General features: G+C 49.5%; 7 protein-coding genes across 7 annotated transcripts; 2 read left to right on the forward strand and 5 right to left on the reverse strand.

Annotated features, from left to right (window-relative positions):
* Positions 1–96: 96 nt before the first annotated feature.
* ASPBRDRAFT_210227 (uncharacterized protein) lies at positions 97–1,284 on the reverse strand (the record flags this gene model as incomplete). Its single annotated transcript, XM_067621894.1, has 5 exons — positions 1,199–1,284; positions 1,062–1,130; positions 848–991; positions 623–795; positions 97–565 (listed from the first exon to the last, which is right to left on the reverse strand). The coding sequence occupies exons 1-5, from the start codon at positions 1,232–1,234 to the stop codon at positions 97–99; spliced, it is 891 nt and encodes a 296-aa protein (XP_067475603.1). The 5' UTR covers positions 1,235–1,284.
* Positions 1,285–1,514: 230 nt separating this feature from the next.
* On the forward strand, positions 1,515–3,842 carry ASPBRDRAFT_33628 (uncharacterized protein; the record flags this gene model as incomplete). The annotated part of the gene is made up of 4 exons (XM_067623143.1): positions 1,515–1,583; positions 1,632–1,717; positions 1,773–2,104; positions 2,227–3,842. 4 exons carry the CDS (start codon positions 1,515–1,517, stop codon positions 3,840–3,842), a joined length of 2,103 nt encoding a protein of 700 aa, XP_067475604.1.
* Positions 3,843–3,975: 133 nt separating this feature from the next.
* Positions 3,976–5,291, reverse strand: ASPBRDRAFT_58377 (uncharacterized protein; the record flags this gene model as incomplete). Its single annotated transcript, XM_067627886.1, has 2 exons — positions 3,976–4,794; positions 4,851–5,291. 2 exons carry the CDS (start codon positions 5,289–5,291, stop codon positions 3,976–3,978), a joined length of 1,260 nt encoding a protein of 419 aa, XP_067475605.1.
* A 986-nt stretch (positions 5,292–6,277) lies between these two features.
* ASPBRDRAFT_133940 (sugar porter family MFS transporter) lies at positions 6,278–7,879 on the reverse strand (the record flags this gene model as incomplete). Its single annotated transcript, XM_067618563.1, has 2 exons — positions 6,278–7,703; positions 7,764–7,879. The coding sequence occupies 2 exons, from the start codon at positions 7,877–7,879 to the stop codon at positions 6,278–6,280; spliced, it is 1,542 nt and encodes a 513-aa protein (XP_067475606.1).
* Positions 7,880–9,014: 1,135 nt separating this feature from the next.
* On the reverse strand, positions 9,015–11,785 carry ASPBRDRAFT_78042 (Zn(II)2Cys6 transcription factor; the record flags this gene model as incomplete). The annotated part of the gene is made up of 8 exons (XM_067629390.1): positions 9,015–9,647; positions 9,708–9,940; positions 10,005–10,430; positions 10,485–10,801; positions 10,859–11,337; positions 11,425–11,525; positions 11,593–11,616; positions 11,753–11,785. The coding sequence occupies 8 exons, from the start codon at positions 11,783–11,785 to the stop codon at positions 9,179–9,181; spliced, it is 2,082 nt and encodes a 693-aa protein (XP_067475607.1). The 3' UTR covers positions 9,015–9,178.
* A 1,806-nt stretch (positions 11,786–13,591) lies between these two features.
* ASPBRDRAFT_58380 (DUF3431 domain-containing protein) lies at positions 13,592–14,513 on the forward strand (the record flags this gene model as incomplete). Its single annotated transcript, XM_067627887.1, has 3 exons — positions 13,592–13,839; positions 13,904–13,986; positions 14,011–14,513. 3 exons carry the CDS (start codon positions 13,592–13,594, stop codon positions 14,511–14,513), a joined length of 834 nt encoding a protein of 277 aa, XP_067475608.1.
* A 1,119-nt stretch (positions 14,514–15,632) lies between these two features.
* On the reverse strand, positions 15,633–16,772 carry ASPBRDRAFT_134224 (phosphatase PAP2 family protein; the record flags this gene model as incomplete). Its single annotated transcript, XM_067618587.1, has 2 exons — positions 15,633–16,602; positions 16,663–16,772. The coding sequence occupies 2 exons, from the start codon at positions 16,770–16,772 to the stop codon at positions 15,633–15,635; spliced, it is 1,080 nt and encodes a 359-aa protein (XP_067475609.1).
* Positions 16,773–17,408: the final 636 nt, after the last annotated feature.

Consider the following 17,408-nt stretch of genomic DNA (forward strand, 5'->3'; position numbering starts at 1 on the left):
TCGAAATTTCTGGGAATCTACTGCGAAGTTATTAGTAGAAATATTATAGAAGCAAAACTGGAAAGAATTATATCCGATTGAGGAAACGCTGGAGATTCATTCGACACGAGCGCTCGGATGCAGCAGAAACGTCATTTTCTCATATACGGAAAAGACAATCCCGCCACTCAAGAGTAGCCTTCCCAGTCGCATTGAACTGCCTTTCCAGAACCCCCGAACTCCATAGTCAGCCCGTATGCTCTGGATGGCCTCGACCAGCCCTGCACCTTGAACCCCTTGCGCCCGCGTCTTAATCGTGTCGAAAGGCTGCGTCGCGTACACCGTGACGACTCCTGCCAACGCTCCCATGCAAAAGGTCGTGAAAACAGTCGGTGGGATATCGTTTGCTTTGGTAAACTCCCTGAGGATATTGTACGTGCCCATTCTCACGGCCGACGTGGCCGACTGTTTCAGTGTGGTGGACACAAGACCCCGGTACAGCTCGCGCAACCCGTGGGTTCGAACTAACACTTGCGTAGCGTGCACACTTGACCGGAATTGCCTGGCATTTTTGGCATCGTCGATCCTTCGTCAATCAGTGGAAAAGGCCTTCCGAGCTTGTGGGGGAAACCAGGACACGAACAATGCTGTCTTGATTCTTTCCGTAGGCGTCACGGCCAGGACGCTTTCTGTGGCCCCTGCGACAACGCCGGCCAGAATGCCTCGTGCGGGGGAGAGCGATCCACGCTCATCGGAGAGGGAGTTTTTAATGCTGTCGTACGATACAAATCGCACAGCGGCCTTGGCCGTTGTTCCCTGCGAGCGATTAGACCTTCAGGCTCAGCAATATGAGCAATGTGGTACGCACAATGATTAGCGTGGAACATCCGGTATACAAGGCTCCGACACCTTCCCGTTGCGCAACAGTCAAGATGAGTCGCAAGGGGTTGGAGGGGGTCGCTGTGCTGGTTTTCAAGAGTTGCACGCGGGTCTTTGCATATTCAAAGGGGTACTACTAGGTCGTGGTCATTATTTTCTCAGTCCCAGATCTGACATGCTACAAGGACGAAGGCATTACTCACTGTGCATGCAGCTTCCACGCCGCCGGCAACTCCGCCGGCAATGAGAGAGACCCACTGCGGAGTGTATTGCTGCGAAGGGGTTAATCTAATCACTTCATTGAATAATGAACTTCCCAGTCATTGAAGGAGAAACCGACCTTTTGCGGCTTTGTGGTTGAGGCAAGGGCAGCCATGATAGTGCTATTGACAGAGTGACAATGGGTGGTTGTTGAGTGGTCCAATCAATCCCCGTCATCAACTTATACTGAGGTAGACCCTTCTTTACCTGATAAAATGTCCCAGAAAACCGCCGTGCGGAGAGCGGGATTTGCCGACGGATGATGAATTGCCGCGGATCCAGTCCTTCCGTGCGGAACCGGGTATATCTTAATATCTGACGGAGTACCATCTTCCATCTTTTCCACCTCATCAGTCTCCACGTCCTGCCCGCTTCCTGCAATCTCGATCAAAGCCATGGAAGGGATGTTTCCGTCCCGTTCTCGCAGGGCGGCCAAGGCATGCAACTTCTGTCGCCGGAGAAAGGTGAGTGAGGCCCCCCCGACCGTGACGTAACGCTCATGGCCGCTATAGTTGCGCTGCGACGAAAAGCCAACGTGCTCCAATTGTCAGGCTTATGGCAAAGAATGCGTGTACATGAACAACCCTCCACGGCCCAGGTGCGCGAGATTCCGTCTTCGGCTGCAAAAAAAGCACATTACCTGACCCGCCTAGGCCATCCAAAGCCTGGATCGCTCACTTGGTAACGGAAAATGAGCAGCTTCGGCAGCGACTCAGCGAGGGAAGTGCCGGACCAGTACACGGAGAGCAAGCCAGCCCTGATGGAGATCTCCACCAACAGTCGGAATCTAGCAAGATGGATCATCCGCAGTCCGTCGTGTCCGGCATCTTTATCTCCGCCAACGGTGACTCCAGCTATCATGGCCTAACTAGTACCCTATTTGACGGCGCCCCCGTGGGCCGGCATGGCTCGGCCCAACAGGCAGATCGGGCAGTTCCTGTGGAGCCCATTCAGCAACAGCTGATGGGAGAGGCTGCTTATCAACGTGAGTCGTGATGCCCCCCCCCCGTGTTACAGAAACCGATCGCGGACCCTGACATCGCGATGACAAAGGGCAGCTGGAGACGTTGAATTTTCAGCAAGGGAAGTTAGACTTTGATGGCGTAGATCCCGAGCTGGGGATGCACCTGTTGTCCCTGCATTGGAACCGCCAGCACCACTCCTTCCTGATAACGCATCGCCCGACCTTCATGCGTGATATGGCCACCAACGGCCCTTACTTCTCCAAGCTGCTACTGAATGCGATATACTTTGGGGCGTCCAAGTTCAGCAATCGCCTCGAGGTGCGTAGAGACCCGGATGATGCTCGGACGGCTGGATGGACCTTCCGCATGAGGGTCAGGGAGCTGTTGGGGAGTGCCCTGGATCGGAGTGAGATCACCACCATCCAGGCACTGCTAGTCATGACAAGCTCTCTCTTCGCCCTTGGGGATGAACGTAGTGCCGCGTGGCTATATTCCGGCACGGCCTTCCGAATGATCATCGACCTTGGCATGCACGTGGATGCCACGATGCTCCCTAACATGCGCCGTCTCTCGCCGGAAGACCTCGAAATCCGACGGCGTGTGTTCTGGGGTGCCTTTGTGGTCGACAAGATTCAATCTCTATATCAGGGACGGCCTGCAAGTCTCCAAAGCTTCGATACCAAGGTCTTGCTGTCCTTTATGGACCGGTATGAGGAGCTGGAGCCCTGGCAACCCTTTGCCTATTCCGATGTGCAGTCATACCCTGGATCCCCGGCATATAGCGTGTCGACATTTACCTGGCTGTGTAAACTGTCACTGGTCCTGAATGAGATCCTCAACAAAGTCTACTCGGAGAGGAGTTCCAATCGGTCGCCTCACGACCTGATCGCTACTCTTAATAGACTGGATGGGCAGTTAAAAAGCTGGTATGATAGCCTTCCAGATCACCTGCGCTACAGCAGTCCCATCGGGACAGTGCCGCCACCACACGTTCTCTCGTTACTTGCTCTGTACAATGTCTTGGTCATTCTGCTTCACCGGCCATTCGTTTCCGAGGGACATCTTCATACTGCCGATCCATCAGTGGCCATGAGCTCCTTTACCACCTGCACCACGGCCGCTTCCAGCATCATTCAATTGCTGCAAGCCTATGATAACACCTTCTCCATCCGGCGAGCGCCATATTTAATCTCATACGCCACATACGTAGCAGCAACAATCTTCGTGCGAGTCGCAGCCCAGCGGGAGCGGGTCAGTCGCGCCCACACCAATCTCCGGAGCTGCCTCGATATCTTCAAGAAAAACCAAGAAACAAATTGGGCAGTGCGACGAGCTCACAATGTCATTCTACACCTCATGGATCGCATGGGTGTTCGGTTAGACGACTGCACCGCTATAGCCGACGACAGTCCGGGCCGCATGGAGCATCGAACAGACCAGGTGACAATGTCAGCTGAAGGATCCTTGGGACCGGCACCTGCAATCGGCCACGAGTCTCCGCCAGACATTGAACCGTCTGAGCTGGACATTGAAATGGTGATTCAGAGTTTCATTCGAACTCAGCCTAGACCCGCAGACGGAGAGTTGCGCGAACCGATGGACTTCTCTTTCGGACCTACGTTACCTTCTTCGACCAATCCAGCTCCTATAGCTCCCGCAGTAGCGCCATATGAGGAGGCATACTATTATCCCAAATTCGATGATATGCTGTTTGGGTTCAATGGTTCTCCGCAAGATAATGCATTTACAGATCTTTAAATTGTGTTCACCCCATACCAAAAGATGAGTGTCCATAGCTCCCCACAGCCTGTATCAACAGCTGCGGACATGCAACCTATATTGGGCTAGCGAGAGCATACTCTATGTCAGGCAAACCAGGAAACCGCCCTATCTAAGATCTATAGAATACACGACCCTCGAACAGCCGTCTCGCTGTCCGATATACCGCCACCTGGTCCACGTCAATTGCGCCCGTCAAGTCCATCCCCAGGACCGTTTCCGTATGGATGACCCCGGCTGGATGGCGGATACCGACCGGCACCGCACCGGCAATGTGTTGGTCTCCAAGCGACATCCCATGCTTTGGCATCTCATCCTCTCCCTTCGGATGCGCCAAGTCCCACGCAATGGTGCCATGGATGATCGTCGCCGCGCCGAGACACACCGCTCCCGTCAACTGCAGACTTGTATGGGGTTTCCCCATGCTGAATGCCCTCACCTCAATATCCACACCATCACCATCAGCTCTCGCGGGAGACAAAAGGGCAATCTTCGGAGTACCGCGGACCTGTCCCGCCGCCTGCACATCTTCAGCAAGGCCAAACCGCACAGCGCCGTGCCTCCGAATATCCTCTATCAGCTCCAGGAACGCTGGATCCGCAGCATCTGCTACGGCGGAGGCCTCTGAGGGCAAGGACGCTGCATCAACAAACACAAACGGATTGGCGGCATCGACAAGGCTGACTCGCACTGCGAGGCTTCCAAATCCCCGGGACTGCACCGTCAGCATCTCCTGATGCAATCCACTCGGAAACATGTGGCCCGTCATACTACCGCATGGCTTGAGGAATGCAACCTTGACGGGGCTAGCCGTGCCCTCAACGCCTGGAATCGTATAGTCACCATCCTCTCGGAACGAGCCGTCAGTCGCGACCTGGACCGTTTCAATGAGTTGTTGTCCGGTGTTGGTATTATAGATCTTGATATCCACCTAGGGCACAATTAGTCTCCCCATCGTCCCGAATGACAACCAGAAAGGGAACAAACCTCCTTCTCTTGCCCAGTAACAGTGACAAGGCCCTCATCGAGTGCGAACGGTCCCACTGCTGACGCAATGTTGCCACAATTTCCCGTCACATCGATCCGTGGCTGATCTGGTGCTACCTGCACAAAGGTATACTCGACATCGACGCCGGGACGACTCGAACGTTCCACAACGGCGACCTTGGATGTTGTCGAGGATGCACCGCCTACTCCGTCAATCTGCCGAGTGCTTCCCTTGTTGGACCCCATCGCGGAGAGCAAAATGGGCTCCCAGTCCGCTATCGACGCGGGGAGATGGTGACGATGAAAAAAGAGGCCCTTGGATGTGCCGGCGCGCATCCATACCGCCGGGAGGGATTTCCGAACGGATCCTTTGGGCTTGTATATTATCGTAGGTAAGGTGGGGATGGGCTCAGCCCGGGTGATTGTGTAGGTCTGCGTCATGATTGCCTGAAGACGGGGATGTAAGGTCTGTTGTATGGACACCCGAATACTATGTATCCAGCAATATGTGAATTAGAACGTGGTGCCGTCCTTCGCTTTTCTAAGCGGCCGGTTCTGCTGTTATACTAGACCACCCGTTTATATATGTATTTATTTACTGTGCTAGTTGGAAATATATATTTAAGCATGGCCCTATGGGGTTGGAGGTACAATAGAAGGTACTAGCCGGGACCGATAATTTCCCGCAGATACTATTCCGCGGCATCTCGCGATCCGTCCGTCTTTAAGGGCAAGGATCCACCCACTCCTCTGAGCACCTACACAGCGTAAGAGCCATAATATTTGTCGCCTTCCGCGGAACTGATGACGGTACCTCCCACCCCAGGCGGACATGAAGGCAAAAGAAGTCGACCTACCCGGCATCGGACAAGTCCGTTGCCGCTATATTGGTTCGTGCCTGGAAAAGGCGTGACCTCATGGCCCTAGGTGGCTGCTTGTTCGTTGCTACGATATGTTGAAGTGGCTGACTGTAAACTGTCCTCCCCGATCAATTGATTCCAAGATCAATGATGACTATAGTAGCTTGCGATACTATTTCAGGTTGCTAAGACTATGGTAAATCTGTAATAGAGGGATGATGTTTTCTGACTTTGTGTACCACTATGCCTTACCGTTTTCATCTATAGCTAGTGCTGGTTATCTATATGGTGTATAAAGTTTACGCTATGTGCCTTGCGAAGTAGCACTCGACAATCCTTTCGCTGGAGTATGTTGTATATTACTTTACATTCATTGTGGAGCTAAATTTGTCAATCCCCTGAATATCCAATGGGAAGGGATGTTCATTTGGACGACTAGTCATTCATTGTGGTAAATTGCGAGAAAGAAACGACAAAAATGTGAGAGAGAAAGAACCAGGGAAAAGAAACAAAAAACATAAATACAGTGACATTAGATGGTGAGTAAGACGGGCAAAAAAGAGACATTCAAGCATGTTCTTTTTGCTCCACAATCACCTTCACCTCATCGCTCTCTCCAGTTGTGTCCGTCACATCTCCCTGCGGAAGCCTTTTCGCCATGCTCACAATATGCCACGCGGATGGAGCATCGCGAAACACCTGGTTCAAGGCCTCGAGGTTGCGGCCCATGGTCTCCGGGTAGAAGAAATAGACAGTAACCGGGATGCACGCAGAAATGACAGTATATACAATATAGTATTTCCATCCAATTGTATCAAGCGCTACAGGAGTGATCATCACCACAATGAAGTTCCACAGCCACTTGTTTGCGGTTGACGCGGAGGACATGGCCACACGCAGACGCATGGGTGCGACTTCGGTACAGTAGAGGAAGTTTGCACCGGAGAACCCAATGGGATAGAACATGTTAAAAAGCCAGATGAAGACCACGGAGACAATGGATAGTCCCTTACTGGAATCAGCAAACTTGGTCGTGATAGTCAACACTGTCATGCAGAGACACATGCCAGCCCCGCTGAATATGAACACTTTGCGTCTGCCAAAGCGGTCGATGGCGAAGAAGGGGATAAAGTTGCAGATGAATTTCCATGTAAGTGCACTTGCACCTAGGATCCGAGACAATTCCTTCCCAAGATTCAGGTTCTCTTCGAAGATGGTCGAAATATAGGTGGAGATTAGGTTGCCGCCGCACATTTGCTGGAAAAATTGAATGACAAGACAGAGGGTGAATCGGTAGAGGAGACGTTCTTCATCGTCGCCCAGAAACAGCTCTCGTAACGTGAGGCTCTTCGACTGCGCCGTGAGCTCTAGCGATGACTCTATGCTGGCGATCTCTGATTGCACCGCGTCGTCATTGACATGGAGGCCTCTGTACGCCGCTAAACTGTGCGCTGCCTGGTCCCTCCTGGATACTAAAACCAGCCATCTTGGTGATTCGGGGAGCAGGTATACAGACCCGAGGATGATCAAAGGAAAGACAACCGCTAAAGCCAATGGGACACGCCATTGCGTTTCATGAGCCGTCTTACTGAAACCATAGGCAACCCAGTTGGTGATCACGAAGCCCAGAACCATACAAATTCCATCGACTACCACGTGCTGGCCACGATGCTTTGCGGAACTACATTCAGCCTGCCATACCGGCACGGTAGCGCTCAGTTGCCCGACCCCGATGCCGAGTATCACTCGACCCAGGGTGAACTGGACGATGCTGTAGGAAGATGTCTGGAGCAGCTCCCCAATGATGGTGATAATAGTAGCCATAAAAACGGTATTGCGTCGACCGAAGCGGTCACCGAAGTAGGCGCACGAGAGCGCTCCCAGAAGGGCTCCCAATTGAAAAGAGGCAATGACTGCCCCTTTCCTTGTTGAATTTCTCTCCTTGATAGCACCATCGGTGGTGAGCGTGTCGATCTCTGGAAAAGTGGTGACCCTAGAAGTCTGATCAGCCTAACCAACTATTACAAAGATGAACTTCCAAGGTGTGAATTACCATGACTGTAGATTGGCGAGCGGTGCCACTCCGGCTTGATTGTATCCGTAGGTAATGAATGCGGGTGCTACTGTAAGAAGCACCTGTGCAAGGTGCAACGACTTTCCACGCAGCATGGTAGTTTCTGTCAGTGATAGCCACAGACTAATTGCGATGTTGATCTGTCTGAGCCAAGGATTTGAGCGCAGCTTATATCATGTCAGTGTCATTCCAGAAATCTGGGGACCCCGCATTGTGCCATGGCCATACCCCATAATCCATTTGCTGGAGATGAAGGGACTGTTGAAGCAGGTGTGGGGTTTCTGTGCCCTTCCGCGGAATGTAAGTTCCCGTGGCCCCTTCGATGGATAAGATCCTTTCCGGGTTGGATGACAGATGTTCTACTGGACATCGGGATCGGCCTGAGCGTCCCAATACTTTGAACAAGATATAAAATCCTTTCACATGGTTATAATATTAATTATTTACAGAGACAGGTTTACTGTAGACTATTGTTGATGCCCAAGGTGATGAAAGGGGTTCATCTTCTGATCCAGCCACCCAAGCCAGAGGCTGCAAAAATAGGTAAAATACATTGTATAGATATACACAGAGCGCCAAATTAACCACATCTTGGGTCAATCTAAAGCATCTAGATACTAGCTACAATGGGTTGATAAGAAAAACCAGAAATTACATAGACTGGTAAGATAAATTTCCTCGAGATCTAGACGTAATTCTTTTTGATTAATATTGCCTTCTCACGATTTCTGCATGGAATTTTCAGAAATTCGTTTGTTCACTTTATCAACAGCTCTTTTGACCTTCTGGAAAGGCTCAAATATAAATAATACTAAAGAAGCCCTCTAGAAACATCCATTTTTGGTGGATTAAAAGCCAGGGATTGAAAGAACATCATACGATCTCTAAGTCAGTATATGAAATAGTGATCACCGAGACATTGCTGCTACAAACTAACGTTGTATATTTATGTAGAATGGCATTGATAATAATTACGCTCAGTTATTTGAATATCAAAAGATTGTGAAAGGCTACTGCGAGGTTACTGTTGTACTTACTTTCTTTTCTTGAGTAATAATAGAATATTGCTACTTGCATATATATTCTACTACTCTAATCTCCTAGCCTGCTTTATCGTCCCATATTTGTGACTCTTCTTTGTTCAGTCTATACTATCATCTTATTTCTTATTTGGTTTTTACTACATATCCCGATTGAGTGATTATATATATCTTGTGGCATTATTGTTGTATTTTTCCATTGAGTCGGTGGTATACAATGTACAGTACGAGGCACGTCTCTCTGGGGTCGAAGAAGGCTAAGAATGGAGTGAGCGCCATAGTCTAGAAAACAAGATATGGGAACTATAATAACCCATCCACCTAACACCGCACCAAGCATCATCCGCGCGAGTCTCATTGATAACCTCCCGGGTTGACATGTGGATTTCCAGAATCCACCCATTCAAACGAGGGCTGCATGCCAAGCAACTCCCACATCTGAGCGTTGGTCCACGAGTTCATAGGGTCAATGACCCTGTCTCCGACCACACCCATGCGAGCTGAGTTATTGTACATGTTGGTATCAACTTGAGGCATTCCTGCTTCCAGGACAATATTCGACTGGAGTTCAGGCACAGTCGTCAGATCTGGAGGTATATAAAGAGGGCTTATACTGTCCCTTTCCTCTTCCACGAGAGGTGCGCATAGAGTAATGAACGTGGTTAACAGATGGTATAGCTTGGCGATGGCTGGATTGGAGTCCATAAATCGGTACAGTCCTTTGGTGGTGCCTCGCATCAGCTGGAAGTCTTCAAGACTGGAGGTCCCAACTACATTGCAGAATAGAAGGTAAAATGGCGTCAAGGGGTAGAAGAGGACAGTCCTAGGAATTTAAATTCTTGTCAAAACATGCTTGGTATGCAGATGGGCTATTGTTACTCACCATGATAGGAACATTGGATATGCACCGACGAAGGTATTGTCATCATTGAGAACTTTTTGTAGCCTTCCCAAAGTTTCGATGGCATGTCGGGCGTGCGTTAGACACTCTTCCCGACCTTGTGGCCGCTCTTGTATCTTGGAGCTGCAGTGCAATAGGTTTGTCAGGATCGCGTAGTATCGGAATTCAGTTGCAATCCATTCCACCTGTAGAGTATGACCCGAATTGATGCATCGCTCGGGGGAAGGTTAGAGCACAATGGCTGGATAACACAGGACTATTTTTGGAACAAATGCATACCTCGTCAATGACACTCCGCAAGGACACGAGGTCTTGGATTATGGCGCCTAGTTTCGTGGCCAATACATCGCGGTCCATCGGCCCATGTTGACCGCAGACCAACTCCATCGCAGCCCCTTGGACTTGGGCAAGCTCCACCATTGACTTCATGATCATGGCGAGGGGGATGTTATCATCTAGTGGTACTAGAAGTGAAGGGTCAAACTTCAAAATTGGTAAGGAAGGGGGTCGCAGAAGAAGCATGCTCAGCATTTTATCGAGATAAAAGCAAGAAAAGAGACAATGGCGGGCATCTTCTTCATCCTGATTCTGAACCGGGGTGTCAATTCTGATTGTATGATAGTTCATCGTGACTAAAAGCTGGGACGCAAATGCCGTCAATGTCCAGCCTCGTGTTGGATTTCCTTGCATTTGATGCACCAATGCCTAGGTGTCTTGGTTAACTTCTCCGGCAAAATGGAATGATAATCTGCAACATACACCAGACAGTAATGCTTGTATCAGGGATATGGAAAAGGTCCCAACGAAGTTGATTTGATCCAATGCCTTCAATACCGCCGATGTATATGTATCTTGGGTTTTTTTAATATGCGTGCGAAGCCACGGGGTCAAGTGCTTTTGTGGAAAGCGGGCGAGGAAGAACAAGGCTTTGGTGTACACGCATACTCGATAGTGCAAGGATGTCTGTCTGTCAAGTTTCCCTTCCACAAGGGAGAGGCTCATATGCTCCAGACACTTGGCCGATACATGGTCGGGCCAATGGAAGTGATTTCCGGAAGACGACGGAGGTGATGAATCTATATGATGTCAGACAAACCCTAACACAATTTGCTATCTGATTCTGCAGTACTAACTCATCGACATCATGAGATATGTTTCTAGAGTGAAATCCTCTAGTTCAGATGCATCCTGATCCCCTGCATTCTTGATGTCGCCACTGAAGTTCCTAGAGTCTGAGGAAGAAGCGGATATCTTGTTGACCAGCAACAAGGCACTCTCAAGAACTGTGCGTCTATTAAGAGGCAAGTGATTGTTATGTTGCAGCTCTTGTTGAATAAACCTTTGCACCTCACAGACTTGATGGGCCGGAATATTCTCAACCATGGCTGGGGACTCGGTCACTCGATGGGAAGGGACATTCCATTCAGAAGGCCTGGCATTCCAGACTGAGGAGCTTGGGGGATGGGAGGATGTGTCAGGATCTGTTTTGGCATGGTTCGCGTCATGATTTCGAGAATCATTGCCAGGGTCTTGAGTAGAGGCCGGAATAGCACTGGGTGAGTAGGAAATGGATTGCTCAAGGGTTGACAGCCTTTCCGACAGTCCGGCAATTCTGGACAGGGTGTTACAATCCAAAATGATAGATATGTTCGGACGCATGTGAAGAAACAGATGCGCCCTCATTCTTTGTCCGACTTACCGGGAAACCCTAGGACGCATACTGCGCCTAGGCCGGGACCGCCGACATTGTGCCCGGGCATCAACACAATTCATGCAGGGGTCGAGCCGGTCACATTTCACCTGAGGAAACATGCGTTAGGGGAGGACATGAGGATGTTGTTCAGATATAATACACTCCAAGACGTACCTTCCTTGAGTGGCAGAGATCGCACTTGATGAAGCCAAAGAAACATCAGCTTTCATGGGGGAAACCTTATCTTGTCACAGCAGGAGAGAGAACAGCAAATCCAACATTCTAGGATGAAGAATCTGCTCGTTTTGGAAGTATGTTCTGAAAGGAGACTTACTGCGGATCTTTCAACCACCAGCTGCGTAGCCATTGTGGTATCCAATGGCTCCTTTTCCCACTATGCAGAATAACAGCCGTGCAAGCGCCAAGAACGACGTGGGTTCCTTTTCCCTGGGCAACTGATGCTCGGACGTCCGAACATCCGGCCTAAACTGGTAATAAGATCTGACTGTGGCAGACTGGGACGCGATAAGATCAACGCACAATATAGAAGGGAATAAGTCGCTATGAATGTAGTCGGAGATGATCAGTGAAAAGAGAGGAATCTGATAATTGATTTGGCGGCTGGTGCGATGTTTGCCATGACAGCATTTGCGATTGTATTTATCAAGTAATTGAGGGTAATTTTCGGATTTAGGATTAGGTTTATGATACTACCAGCAAACCCGACACAACCTTCGGATGGAAATTTCTGGGTCGGTCCTCGCACGGGTACCTCTAATTAATCTTCATTGGTAGAAAGCTAGAAAGCCTTACTAAATGCGCATGGCTGCCGAAGAGAGGACCCTCAATATGACGTGGTGAAGAAAAAACCCAAAGACTGAAAATTATCAATCAAAATGCAACAACTCATTCGATAATCGCAGACAAACACAAACACAAAAAAAAAAAAAAAAAAAAAAAAAAAAAAAAAAAAAAAAGGGCCATTGAAAATTAAGGGGCAATCAAGCACGAGATCAAAAAGACGCATGAATCAGAGACTTTGAATGGCTGTGCGCCGCTTAATCAGGTAGACTCGGCCTCTCAGCCTGTAACAGCGAAGCCGAGGCGTTTAGCCACGCGACAGGCTCCGTCCAGACATATTCTAACGCTGCGTGAGCCCCCTCTACATGGTATGATTCACCAAATCTCCAATTTCGATAACAATTTGTCAATTCCCAGGCCATTTGTATTCTAGACAATCTTCGCCTAGTCTAAATGTTAGGTATTAGTAATCCATTCGTTTCATACTTCTCATTTTCTTTATGATTTCTTCTCTTACTTCTTCTCTTTCTTTCTTACATATAATTTGGCCTTGAGCTCATTCAGCACCAAGATTCCTCTAACTCCGACTAAGCTGTTTACCCAGAGCTTGGTCTTAACACCGTCACACTATTTCTGTATCCCCGAAGCCGAGGTCTGTCGGACTTACGCTAACCCGAGCACCCCTCGCCCGACTCTCGTTCAAGATTTTTCGAGATTCTTCAGAATTCGACGTTAAAGCAACCGCAAATGAAGCTTCTCGTTACTCTCAAACAATGGATCTCCAGGCTGCTGCTGAGACTACCGAGAAATGGCATACGAAAAATGAAGTCGAGCTATTAAATATTGTGGGGACGACCTGGTGGCGCAGGAGGCAGTGTGTCCCTGAATATCTAGTAGTAGTACGTACTACTACACGCTAAATGTTCCTCGAATTCAGTCAGTGCGGCCTTTTTCCCTCCGTACCTGGATTTGCAAACTGTCCAAGAATAAAGCCAGCGTGTAAGGGACCTGAGTTTCCAGTATTGATGAGTGCGAATTGAAAATTACCGCCAGACGGGTACCGACTCCTGGGTATTCGGCTCGCCAACCCGCGAATCGCTCAACCTTGGCTACCACCAAGCTTTCTGTAACCCTCAATAGTGCGACTCCGGTGGGGGCTGCATGTGTACTTGTGGCATCGACACTCGTTCGGACCTTCAATCACATTCGGTCACAGTATGCCAATAGGCAATGAAATTAATCCTTTCGATAAAGATCAAAGCTTACGTATGTCCCTGCGAGGTTGGAGATATAGAGCTGGCGGAAGCCCCTGGCAAATGTTCCAAAAATATCCCCAAGCATACCGTATCCGGCTTTCTGCCTGCGATTCACCATGAAATGGGCTCTACGCCTTTTACTATGCTCGAGTTTATTTCTTCTGTTCCCAATATTCCTGCTGAAAGCCCATCTCGCGGATCTGTCCGACCAGTATGGCGCGAAGAATTACTTGGTTAACTGGCTGAATCTCGGGTGGTCAGACAGAGGGATAGGGACTTATCCAGTCAGCTCTGGTGACAAGGTCGTAGTGGTTGCGAAGCTGCAGGAAGAGCATACTGAGTGGATTGAGGAAGAACTACCCGAGTAAGTAACCGGGTAACTATATGCGCAGTCCCACAGGCCACTAACATCGCCTATCTATCTGAAGCTGGGAACGAGCCATCTACACGGTCAACCCGTCCCATGAGATAGCGGCCGATGACCAACAACTCAAAACACCCCTTAACAAGGGTCATGAGTCGATGGCTTAGCTAGCCTATCTCATAGAACATTACAATCGACTACCATCTACTATCGTTTTTCTCCATGCACACCGGTCGGGATTTCTTAGGGCATGGCACGTTGACGCACCATTACATGACAATGTATGGGCAGTCAGAGCATTACAGCTCAACTTCGTCCAGCAGATTGGATATGCAAACTTGAGATGCAAGTTAAATCCAGGATGTATAAACCACCACAATGACCACGTGACACGTGAAATATTTACAGATATCTTTGAAGGCACAAGTACGCCACCTCGCAATTACACTGATGTCGCTCTTACAAGTAACCAAAAATATCTCTACATTCCGAATCAAATTGCAGCAGCATGCTGTGCACAGTTTGCAGTATCTCGGCAGCAAGTACTCGAGCGACCACGTGAGGATTATATCAAGATCCGGCAATGGATTATCGACACCAATCTCGACGATGCTCACAGTGGTCGAGTCATGGAGTTTCTTTGGCACATGATCTTCGGTAAAGAATCAGTCTAGTAGGTTCTGGAGGGCGCATGCATCTATGGTTCACTAACACTAACCTTATCCTCTACTTGTCCGGATGAGGAGGTATGTTACTGCCAGGTGTTTGGGCAATGTTGAATATAACTGCACCTACTTCCATTTGGTATACACACTCGGTACAGTCAATAATTTCCAAAACTCTAGTACTCATTGTAACTATTATTCGACCTTTTTGTCATCCCAGTGCCTGGTCAGTTGCTTGGCGGTACAATAAGGACGGGGACCGTGCAGCAAGTACCAGCCCGTCCCTTCCCCACAGTCAATAAGTGCCACCCTCTAAGGGGGGTTTGATAAGAGATTGAGTATCACCACACAACAGCATCTGGTTCGCGGAGAACATTGGTCCGGGGGATGTTAGAACCGCACAGAGAAGGGAAGAAACCATTTCCTTCAGCCATATTCCTTGTTGGCCTAAAAGCTTGTCCGGCAGACCTTTCCCCCTTCATGCCCTCATCCATGTGCATACATTATGGCTGCCTACATCTCCAGGTCACGACACATCTTTCCTAATTTGCTCGGAAGTTCGGACGCCCGAGAGTCGAGGTATGGCGCACAGGCAACATGAATGCATCCCATTTCTTTCAGACTCCTTGGACCCCTCTGAAACATGACCAATATTAATTTAACAGTATGAGGGTCGGCTTGTTGAATGGAACCTGACGCTTCCACGTGCGACATAATTGAACCCTTATTGCACACTGTGCTTTTGATTCGAAAAAAATTCTACTGGGTGACCCACGCGGACAATCCATGGTAAGATCTGCGGTGGGTCAAACCGGCTGTGCCCTCGAGACTCTTTACCGCATTGGTCGGTATGCCTCGACAGCTTGGACCACTCTTTCGTGTTGCCTTCTGATCCGTACGGTCTTTTTGAGTTTCAAGGTTTACTACCTCGTGCTCCTCGTATTGGCGGTGATTTGGTCCTCCTGCGCCCCATCTCAACACCATATTATGTACATGCTTTGTGTTGCACTCTCTCTTCAGCGCGGGAAAAGAGAAATACTATTTATAGTATGCGATACAAACAGTGGCTATTCCAGATCAACAGGGGAAGAACGAACAATCTAAACATGGAACGTCACCAGCCGAACTCTACAGATTAGCAACCCTCAACATCCCCTGCGACCCGTCCATAGCGCCAAGCTCTAGATCCTCATAGCCACCCCGAGCATTTACCCGGTTGCCAGTTCCACACTCCACAAATCCCTCTGAACCAAATCCATCCCCAAACGCCCGGCTGCTGGATCTAGGCCCCCAGGCCCATCCCCCATACCCCTGTCCCGCAGGAGCATGATACCACAGAAAACCCAGCACCGCAAAGCCAATACCAATGAGACTGCCTCCCAGAATATCCCATCCAGCGTGCATGTAGTCCATATAACGAGACGCACATATATAAAATGAAGCACCGATCGGTACCGCGATAAGCACAAGGAGATACAGAGGCGGAGCCGCGATCGCAGAGACCCGGTGATGAGGCGAATCCGCGGGCCCACCAGGGGCGGCGAGCACAGGTCGGATAGGCGTAGAGACTGCGAATTTCGCCCCAAGCCAAAGTGACAGATAGAGCAGACCAGCCCAGGAGAAGGAGGAATGACCGGACGGGAAAGCGGCAAACCCGGCTTTGATGACAGTGGAGTCAGGATTCTGGCAGATGGCGGATGTTACCATGATGGGTGACTCTTCACGCTGTAGACCTAAGCCACCAACCGCGTAGGCAGTGATATTCGTCAGGTCTGGTTGGCAGCGGGCGAGAAGGTCCGGTCGCGGCTTTCCTACCACGTCCTTCAGACCGGAGGTGATGAAAAAGGCACCGGCCAAACTGAGGGCCAGTCCCAACCATCCAGCATGCCATTCCCACAGGCGACGGTCCCAAGGGCCGGGGATGACGAGGCAGATGAATGCGATGAGGACGGCGGGAACAACACAGGCCACTATCCCGACCGTTACAATGGATACTGTGTCGCTCTTGAGGGGGTAGGATATGCTTGCATCGTCAAGGGAGAAAGCATGTTCGGAGCCAGTGATTTTGTAGAGATAACCTCCTATGGCTACAAGTAAACTGTAGTAATATGGTGAGTTGGCATTTCTCACAGAGCAGGGGAAGAGTTAGGCATCGAACATGATAAATACCCAGTCTAACACGTAGGAGCATATTAAGCGCTTCGAGGCTCGCTTGGGCTCCCCAGATAGCAGGCCGAAGCCTCCATTATCTGGTGCTGTGGATGCCATGAAGAGTGTACAAGAAGATGAAGATGGTAGAAACACCCAGTCCGGCTGCGGGCCTGGGGGAAACTTATAGCAGTGGGTCTGCCTCTTTTAAATTGACACGGGATATCTGGACCCATGTTGGCGTTCAGACTGAGGAAATTTGGTCAAGGCCGACAGAGCCCATAAATAGCATAGCCCCAATCCGTTACAGGCATAGCTGCCTTGTAGGCGAGAGGGACCGCTACCCGCTTACTTCTCATCAGAACCATGTCTGCGCAGTTTTCATTCATTTATCAATGCGCATACACCATGATTCCCCTAATTTGGCCTTTGTGGATGGCGCTATGGGTATTATGGACCATTTGGGTAATCCCTGTCGAAAGGCTTACGATATCGACTGTGCAGAATAACATGGGAACCCCCAGTGAACGATATCGATCAAATAAACCGCCCAAAATGATTCTTCACTATGTATTGCTTCAACTTCGAGCGTATACCTTTGTCTCTATATACAATCAGCATCTCTTCTAGTCACTGATGGCCTTTTCATGATCCATCACCGTGTAGTGAAATCCCACTGGTCGTCTAACAATTGCTCTGGATTAAATCTGGAAATGACATCTTCAGTACATATGGTGCAGGTGAACTGCTAATTTA

This window comes from Aspergillus brasiliensis, assembly GCF_001889945.1.
Source record: "Aspergillus brasiliensis CBS 101740 unplaced genomic scaffold ASPBRscaffold_13, whole genome shotgun sequence".
Classification (NCBI taxonomy): domain Eukaryota; kingdom Fungi; phylum Ascomycota; class Eurotiomycetes; order Eurotiales; family Aspergillaceae; genus Aspergillus; species Aspergillus brasiliensis.